At 41.0% G+C, this 10,397-nt stretch overlaps 1 protein-coding gene across 1 annotated transcript; it reads right to left on the bottom strand.

Moving 5' to 3' along the window:
* Nucleotides 1-484: 484 nt before the first annotated feature.
* On the bottom strand, nucleotides 485-1,847 carry LOC113771255. Its single transcript, XM_027315857.1, has 3 exons — nucleotides 1,614-1,847; nucleotides 633-1,169; nucleotides 485-499 (listed from the first exon to the last, which is right to left on the bottom strand). The coding sequence occupies exons 1-3, from the start codon at nucleotides 1,845-1,847 to the stop codon at nucleotides 485-487; spliced, it is 786 nt and encodes a 261-aa protein (XP_027171658.1).
* Between the last annotated feature and the right edge of the window lie 8,550 nt (nucleotides 1,848-10,397).

Below are 10,397 nucleotides of genomic sequence, written 5' to 3'. Positions count from 1 at the left end.
CTTTGTTTCCTCTCACACCAATCCACTTGGGTAACCTCTAATTATCTCTTAGCACCTGATAATTTAAATCCAGTATCCGAAACTTAACCTAGTTGGCCGAATTTTTCCGAACTTTTCGCCTAGCGGGTCCCACGTCCGATATATACTCTTAATTTCTCAAAACCTACCCGATACTAGAAAACTCACCTAAAAACTATATTTACTCATAAAATTGTCTAGAAACTTTTTGAATAAAGAAAATGCAGAAAACATGCCAGTAACCCGAATAAAACCGAGAAAATGGGAAAAAAATTACGGGTTCTCACATTGATGAGAAAGGCTAAGAACCCTCGTGCTCCTCTACTCAAAAGTTTCCTAGCCCGAATACCCGAAACCATTGCAGACGAGGCTAAACTGCCCCTCGCATCTAACTTTATGGTCGCCTCCCCTGGAATATGAAATTCCACTATTTTCTTTTTACAGTCAAGTTGGGCATCATACCTAGCTAACCAGTCCATGCCTAGAATCACATCGTACCCCTTAATAGCCAAACTTATCAAATTCCCCAGTAACTTCCTCTCTCTTACCCAGATTTCACAGTTTACATACATTTTGCTAGTAACCAAACACTGGTCCCCCGTAGGCGTACTTACTTCCAGTTCGTAGGGCAGGTTTACAAGGGTTATATTAATTCCACACATAAATGCAGGGTTAACAAAGGAATGGGTGGCATCGGGGTCTATCAAAATCCTAGCTAGACGGTGGAAGACAGGAGTCGTACCTTCCACCACCTCCGCCGATTCAGGGACAGGACGTTGCTCGATAGAGTCCACTAGGGCAGGCACCTTCGATTTCGTCACTTCCACCTTTGATTGCGCTGAAGTCGCCTTAGAAGATTGTGTGATCCTTCTCGCCTCTCGGGGTTGAACTGGACAGCTGGCTATCTGGTGCTCCGTGCTCCCACAGCGTAAGCACTTCTTCTCCTTTCTCCAGCAGTTATCCTCCATGTGGTTCGGCTTCCCACAGAACCCACACGAACCACGAGAAACAGTGACGGAGCTTCGTTGTGAGGCACTCCTCTGTTGGCCTCGTCCCATCTGGCCACCTCTTGGCGGAGTCCCTCTTGCCGTACCCGAAACTCGTCCTCCTCCAGCTCCACGGCCAAATTTGGGAGGGGTACTCTTATCGCCCTACATAGAACTACCTCCAGAAAACCCACGTTTCCGCACTTGAAAATTCCGAACTTGAAGCCTTGCGTTCTCGGCTCGCAAAGCCTTATCCACCACATCACTGAAAGTGTTAATCTGGGTCACGGCTAAATCCTTTTGGATTTTCACATTTAGCCCCTGAATGAAACGTCGTACCCTTCTTTGTTTAGTCATAATAAGTTCAGGGGAAAACTTGGCTAATCGGGTAAACTGGCTTTCGTATTCAGCCACGGATTGGGTGCCCTGGCGAAGTCGGATGAACTCGTCCTCCTTCTTTTCTTGGATCAAGGGCGGAAAGTACTTGGCGTTAAATTCTCTTACAAAGTTCACCCACGTTCTGGGTGTCTGCTCTCTCTCCCACTTGGTTCGAATAACATTCCACTAAGAGCGAGCGGCCCCTTCTAATTGGAAGACCGCAAAAGTAACCTGCCTCTCTTCGGAGTAATGTAAGGCCGCAAAGATGTCCACCATCTTCTCCAACCATCTTTCAGCCACATCGGGATTGGGTCCTCCAAGAAACTTTGGTGGGGAGAACTTTTGGAACCTTTCAAGAGCTCGATCCTCACTTTCTACGTGATTCCCATGGTTTTCGGGATTCCCGACAGGTGGGTTAGGGTTGTGGCTCTGTTGTTGCACCACATGGGCCAGCAAGTCGGTCATTTACTACATAGCAGCAGCTATCTGGACATTTGGATCTATACTAGGTTCAGGGTTTGGTCCAGTCGAGGTTTCTGCAGTGCCTCTATCAGAAGGTTGCCTATTTCCACGTCCACGGCCTCGTCCACTACGAGTGTCCTCCATGGTTCAAGTCACTCTAAGGTTGAGACACGTGATAACAATTAAAGAACCATACGGGCATAAACTTATAAACATCGGCAAATAATCAAAATAACACACAAGACATATATACACATAGAACATTCATACACAAAAGAAATTCCATGCAACAAAAGGGGTCCTCCAAAAGATTATATACAAAGTTAGGCCAAAACAACTAACTAAGCGCTTTTCCTAACTATTCCCTTCGTGGGATCAAAAGTGGTTCAAAAGACCTCTAGCCTAGCTCCCTACGGAGGCCACAGACTCTCCCCCCTGGCTAGAACTAGGGGTGCTCCCTTCGCCAGGTGTACTACTACCAGGAGCCACTACTTGCGCATTGGCACCAATCACATCTTGGATTAGCGCCTCGCACTCGTTAATAATGCCTCCGGAACGGTCTCTAACCTCCCGGACGACATTAGTAAGGCGGGTGTTCACCACCTGCAACTGTTCCCTCAGAACATTCGATCGCTCCTGCTCCATAACTATGTCTCCTTGGAGCTCTCCAATCCGGTCACCCTGCATCCTTAGGACACCCCTCAGTCTAAGCGCCTCAGTGTGATCCTTTGCGGCGGCACTCTTAAGTCTCCTCCGCTCGTCTAGCACCGCCAAGACCACATGGTCAGCATAAGAGTAATACTGGCAATGCCTTGCAGCAGCGGGTCCGACTGGCAGTGTACAAAGCCGGATCGGACCTCTCAGCCTCTCCTGGTAATCAATAACTCGTGGCCGCCTCTGAGATGGCTCACCTCTACCTTGTCTACTCGTACCGGCCATAACCCATAAAGATAACAAAAGGGTTTTTATCTTAGACAACGTAAGCATAATCGCACCTAACAGTACCTTAACACTTCCCTCACAGGTCCTGAGAAACAAAATTTTAAACTTGCCTAGGTCACTTCTAACCTAGGCTCTGATACCAACTGTGACAGCCCCACCTTCCCCTAGGGCGTACCAAAGGGGTTAGCGGACTGCCTTCCCAGCTCTCGCCAGGACTACTAAGACGATCGTATATAATCTAAAATGTTTCAAAAAATATTAGCGCGCTCAAGCGATTTAAAACCCACAAAATGGGAAACGAAAATCGCAAATGAAAAGTGACCGCCATGTCACTATCCAACCAGAATCCAATCAAATGTAGATGTCACCATACACCTCAGAGAAACATTCCCAAACCAAATAGGATACATGAACCGGGTTTAACAGTGTTATACACATACGTTTGTAATTTACAAATCAAAAGGAAGATATTTAGATCAAAGTACATTTAGGGTTTTTCCAACCATCGAGGAGCTTTACAAAAGAATATATTCAAACTATATGAAAACTAGCTCAACTCGTGCTTCAAAACAATATAGTCCCCTAACAGTTATTCATATCCCTATAAGGAAAACAAAGTAACGAGGGTGAGCTTAAACTCGTGAGGTACCAACAAGACACACCAGTAAACACCTTTTATCACATAATGATTCCAAAGCTCATAAACAAAACAAGTCAATAAAAGGATACAATTGGCTCTCAAGAGCCACTTTCCACTTGCCGCACTTGATCTCTAACCCGTTGACACTCCGTCAACCTTTGAAGAGAAGAACATCCCGTAGATCCCCACTTTACTCCGTATCCCTTCCACCGATCACCCCCTTACCGGGCCCGAACACGTCATAGTAACAGAGAGGGGAATACTCGAGTATACCATAAGGTCGAGAAGTTAACACTCCACTCGACTGCAGTGAACCCAAGGTCCTTTATCGATTCGCCCAAGCCCTTGCCGGCTCGATTCGATTAAAGACCAATGGGGTATGAGCTCAGATAGCACAGTTAAGTTGTCGGGCAAAGCCCTCAGCCATGTCAAATCACACATGTAGACAATTTCACATTTGACAGTAACAGTAATACAGATAAGAGATCGAGAGCGATAAAGTACACTCTCGTCTCATTCAAGCCATTCAAGTTCACATAACAAGTATACACAATCATTTAAGCATTAGACCATATAATGGTACACTCACCAAGATAAGTAAGCAAATTCACAAGTTAGTTTCAGACGTAGGCATCGGATCACGGGCACGACCTATACAACAAGAATATCCCAATTAAGGCTCGAATACGAGTCAAAGTAAATCCATACACTACCAAAAATAAGGCCCAATAGAATGTATAAGTGCATAACCAAGCTAGGGACATGTGCGGAAATGAAGTTTAAGTTGAAAAGCAAAAGACAGTTTTGAAGTTACTTAGTGGAACGGTCACAACTGGAGCTACACTTATCGGTTTGGGGTGAAAGTTGCAACGTTTCGAAGCTAAGAGAAAGGGCTACAATGTTGAAGAAGGCCACTCAGTCCAGTTTGTAATGTATCTAGGTCAAATTTACCAAAACAACCCCAGATTTTCTAGTTCGCAGTTTACTGTGAAATTCAACGAGGAGTCCTGATTCATTCAATCATATCTCAGCATATACGACTCCAATTCAAGTGATTCCAAAGCCATCTGAAATCTAAGATACTAGGGTATAATTCTTACGAAGATATCGACAACTAAATCAGTAGTATTCCTGGTCAAACTAGCCAATTACAGAAGCTGATTATCAAGTTCGGACAGAAACAGGGCAGCAGGGGTATTTTGGTCTTTTCATAGGCTACGTTGCTCCGATTGGGATAATATTTTGTAGGAAACTATAAAACTTTATTTTCTACAACTTTCATGTTTTAAACTAAGGCTAATTCGGTCTCTAACCTAGCCGAACAGAACCAGGAAGAACAGGGTCATTTGGAAACCCTAAAACCGAAAATCCCTCTAAAATCTGGAAATTTTCACAATAACCCACAATAAGCTTATAGAGGCTCCAATTTACTTCATATATAACCAGCAATACATGGCTAGGTATGGTATACAATATAAAACAGAAAAATCCTCAATAAATAGAAATTTTGGACAACTCAACCATAATTCGTGATTTAATCCATAAAATGACATGCTTCACCACTAGAATCTCTTCATTGATCATTATAACCACGAAAGGGACAATATTTTATCAAATCACCTTAGCAACTCCAAGAACAAGATAACTAGTAGTTTTTCTTCACAAATGGCTCCACCAAAGGCCTTAACTTCACTTAACAACTCACTTGTGTGGAGAAATTTAGGAGATTAATGGTTGGATTCCAAGATTCAAGTAAGAAAGGAAAAAAAATTGAAGAAGGTTTCTCTCTTCTTTGTCTTCAAGGTGCATGGCCAAAGGGGAAGAGTCAAAATTGATTATTAGGAAAGGTAAAGAAAATGGTCAAAAGTCCAACTTCCATTCATGGCATGACACCTAGCACCTTTGGTGCTTATCACTTCCTTGTCTTGCAATACCTAATTAAACTGGCTGACCTCTAATTAGTTCATAATACCATATAATATAATCCCCATATATCCAAAATCCTCCACAGTAATCACATTTACCGCACTTATCGCACTAGTGGGTCCCACATCCACTGTACACCACTATTAACACAGAAAATAACCTATATGGGAAAAAAATGTAAAAATCATATGTCCTCATAAAAATTCCTAGAATTTTCATATAAGAAAGAAAATACGGAAATTATACGCAAAAGACTAAAATAAATGCCAAGAAAATAAGAAAATTTCGGGCTCTCACACGCCAGGACTACTAATACAAAGGAGCCTAAACAAAATAAAACTAAAACTAGTTCAACTCTTTCCCCAAAATCACGCTCTCAAAACTTTGCCCCCTGTAAGGAAAACAAATGGTAACAGGGTGAGCTTTCGCCCAATGAGGTGCCAAATGATCACGCAGTCACAAGTCACATAACTAAACTTTTAATCGATCAAATATAAGCATCAAATAATGAAATAAGCAAACACCACAACTCATTTAGAGCATTCAAGTAAAAGGATACAAATAGCTCTCAAGAGCCAATTTCCCCGTTGCGGTAGCTTGATCCAAACCCGTTGACACTCCGTCAACGTTTTAAAAAAGTAAAAACAATTACCGTAGATCTCCACTTTACACCAAATTTTCATCCACCAAACATACCCCTTACCGAGGCCGAACACCAAATAGAAACAGTGGTGATAGTACTCGAGTATACCCAGGCAAGAACAAGTATGGTCAATGAGATAACTCTCCAATCGACTTAATCAAGGTAGAGGTACTGAGACGGGATGAGAGGCACCTCCCACTCGAATTGAGTGTGGTACATGCTGTCGCTCAACACTTACAAGTCAAGCACAAGTACAGGTCAATCAAGTTCAAGCAAGTACAAGATCATTCAAGAAAAGGAGGACGAGTGTAATAAAGTACACCCTCACCTTATCAGGTTCAATATTCAACACATAACACGTGGTATCATCCAAATCAAGATATCAAGAAACATGCACTTGACACTCACTCACCAGTTTAAGCAAAATAGCATCAAAAGTTCGCCTCCGGGTTATGCCCTTGATCACCAACAAACCCTAAGAACAACCAAGATAAAGTATTGTGGTTCAACTATTCAAAGCTTAGGTGAACCAAAGAAAATCCAAGTAACTACTAGTGCAAAGATGCAAATGTGGTTTTGGAGTAAAAAGAGAACATTTGGACCCAAGGGACATGAGTAACCAAGGGGTTCCTCATTCCAATTCATGGCTGGAATTTCCAGCAACAAATAGTTAAAAAGACAACCAACCTCGAGCCTAAAGTGAAAGAAATGCAACTAGAAAGCATGCTAGAAGACACCGTCACTTTTCCCTCTATTTTACACATGTTTTGTCAAGATTCAGCTTATACACTACCATCAAAGTGCACTAAAGAAATTGTGACGCCCTCACTTCTCCCAAGGGCGAACCCAAGGGTATCAGCGGAACGCCTACCCAACTCTCACCAGGACTCAGTACTAATTCAATTTAAACTCAATAATAACCAATCGATACTAAAAGTCGAAGAGATAAAAGAAGGTCGATTCCTTAATAAACGTTCATGTCTTACATCATAATCTACCCAATTACTTTACATTCCCAAAATATACAGCTTCCAAAATCAAATTCTAAACAAATGCATTCGCAATTCTAATCAAATGAAGCATCAAGTAAGTTTCTCCAGAATTCCTCCCATTTCAGCTCCTGTTAAGGAAAACAAATCTAACGGGGTGAGCGGATGCTCGTGAGGCCAAGAAAACATGCAAGACAAGTAATTCAATAGCAATAGCACTTACACAATAGTGAAAACTATAACATTCAAGAAATTCACAATTTATAATAAACCCCCTTGAGTAGGATGTAGGAGCTCTCAGGAGCTAAATCTTTGCTTACTTTGCCCAAGTTCAATTCAATACTTTCTCGTGACGACACCCCATCACCCCGGTAGATAATTAAATTCATAGCATTTTACATATTCCATTTATGTTTCTGAGATGACTCGAGAGGCACCTCCCACCCAAATCGGTATGGTACTTACTATCGCTCAGTTTATAGGTCTGAAACGATTCGAGAGGTACCTCCTACCAAATCGGTGTGGTACTTGCTATCCTTTAGAGGTTTAGGGTATTGAGACAACTCGAGAGGTACCTCCCACCCGAATCGGTGTGGTACTTGCTATCGCTCAGAGGTCGATGAGACACCGCTCCAATCGACTTAGAATGCTTAATGGTTCTGAGACGACTCGAGAGGTACCTCCCACCAAATCGGTGTGGTACTTACAATCGTTCAGTGGTCGATGAGGCATCGCTCCAATCGACTTATGCAGCCATAGCATAATTAATCATTTCATTCAATCATTCAATACATTCAATCATTCATTTCATTTCAATCAAGTTATTCACGATTCATTCATTTCATTTCAATCAAGTCATTCATGATTCATTCAAATGAGACCGAGTGTGGTAAGGTACACACTCGACTCAATATTTTCAAAATCTCCAATCACTAATAACAATTAAGCACATATCAAGCTTACATACACTTGGCACTCACCAAGTAATTCAAGAAGTAAGCACAAGCGATTGTTTAGGCGTCTTCCGTGAGATCCTCTTGAAGGTCCTCTTGAGTACCTGAGCAATTAATAATGAACTATTACCCACTATCGCTTAAAATCCCTAATTATCGAGGAAGATTGCACTCATGTACAATCTAAGAAGATGTCATGGAAATGAGCCTTAATTACTCGTTTATCGAGACTCAAAAGTGGGGTTTTAAATAATACAAGGAAATCTGATTTTCATCTTTGAAATCAAGTGTAAAATGGTCAAACGATATCGAAGGAAAATGGAGAGTTCGAAAACCTCAATTTCCTTTAAGTTTGGAAAATTTCAGATTTGACCAGCAATTTTTGGAAAATCGTATCTCACTTTTTGTAACTCCAAATTTGAAAAACTTGATACCGTTGGAAACTACTTCCAAAGTACTAAAAGTTCCTAGAAGACACTTTTCCATGATTCCAAATGGATGACATTCAAATTTTGGGTTCAAGATGTTGTTTTTGGAATACCAAGACAGTTTTGGGTTATTTTTTGGCAAAGTTTGGAAATTCGGTAAAATTCACACAATGCGGACTAGTATCTAAAATTTGGAACTCAATTAAAGTTACAGTCAAAGTTTAAAACACAAAAAGCGGAACAAGAATCGGAGTTTTGAGCACCAAAATATAGCGGCTCAAAGTTACTAAAATTTCCTCACTAAACAAGGATTTTCCAGATTTAAATCATGAACTTTGGGCTTTGGTTGAGCATCGAAATGGACTCGGAATGGCACCAAATTTGGTAGTATTACACTACCATATAAGGGATATTCCTCTGCTAAATATCATACAAAAATTCGTACGGCAAGTTGGTTAACAAAATCATTAAATTTCCAAGAATTTCCAAGGCAAATCTGCCTTGTACTTCAATTTTCCTTTTCTAAAACATTTAGCCAATGAAATCTTCTCAAACATGGTCCATTTATGAAACAATGTCTAAGAAACATCCAAAATGTTTTTGGTAGGTGATTAACACCAAGAATTTCAAGATCACAAGTCCCAATTCAAAAAGAGTCATACAACTAGCCAAAAAGAGGGTTTTCAATCACTAAAGCAGTTTCGTAATTCGGCCATAACTCACTCAATTCAACTTGGAATTGAGCATCATTGGTGGAATTGGAAACTAAATCCATAAGGCTAAAATTTCTCAGAAGAAATCATTATAAGATTCTGTCCACAACTAGCTCATAATCGAGCAACAAGTTGCAGTTCATAACAGATTTCTCAACACAGCAGAGAAACAGGACAGGTGAATTTGAAAGGTTGGTACGGTTCACTCAAGTGGAATCAGGGGATGTATTTTACACCATTGGAAAAGTAGAAATGTCTAGTTTCTAATGCCACAAACGGCACTAAATTTTGACATCGGAGCAAAGAGTTATAGTCGATACAAAATCACTGCCAGAGCAGCTCAGGACACGTTTTCCAGTTTTAAAGGAAATTTCAAAATCTCAACTTTTGGCCAACCAAATCAAGTGATTTTTCGTGGAAACTTTCCACACAACCTATACAACATATCTACATCAGAATCAAGTCAATTGGACCACAAAAATTTGCACCAAAAGGTGCGGCAAAGGCAGGGGCAGAACCGGAACTTTTCTCCCTTTTGTTTCCTTTGAGTTTTCCTTTCACCATTTAACTTATAATCACTTGTTTAAGCACTAATTCAACATAAACAATACCCAACATCATCACATCAGTTTATCAAGTCCATTGTGGGATTTCATAGAGCCCACTCACAAGATTTCCAACAATATAGAGCTACCCACATGCATCTATAAGCTTACAAGTGCAAATCAAATTACATAAATTAAGATTCAAGGGTTTGATCGTTGGTTAGCTCTTTAGATGATAAAACCAGAAATTTTTGATCCTTTGAAGCCCAAGAAAACCGTGAGATGAAGCTCCCTACCTAGCTCAAGATGATCTCCAAGTTATTTGCAAAGTGTGGTGTGAATTTGAGGTGATTTGGGCAAGAGATGGTGCAAGATGATGAAGAGCTTTGGTCTCTTCCTCCTATGGTGATGCACGGCTGTTATGAGAGAAAAAGAGGGAGTGTTTTGCTGATAATGAAGCTTCCTTGAGAAGCTTAAAGTGTGTGGTCAAAAGTGCTCCAAAAGTCAACTAGGAATAGTGCGCGTACGCGGGTGTTTCGTGCTCGATTCCTCTCGGGTTTGTTTCGCTTGTGCGCTAAACCTCCAATGCACTTCCATTCATACTATTATTATTCACCCTTAATAGTCCAATAAAGTCTAAAGTCCCTCAATTTATCGCGCGTGCGAAAACGCGTACTTCCGATTTATGCGCGATAAAGTGAAATTTCTAAGAAATTCTTATAACGATAGCATCACTAACTAATACTTGAGTACTTAAACATAAAAATAACTATT

Source organism: Coffea eugenioides, chromosome 5, assembly GCF_003713205.1.
Source record: "Coffea eugenioides isolate CCC68of chromosome 5, Ceug_1.0, whole genome shotgun sequence".
NCBI classification, from domain to species: Eukaryota; Viridiplantae; Streptophyta; class Magnoliopsida; order Gentianales; family Rubiaceae; genus Coffea; species Coffea eugenioides.
This window is presented reverse-complemented; position numbering and strand designations above follow the sequence as displayed.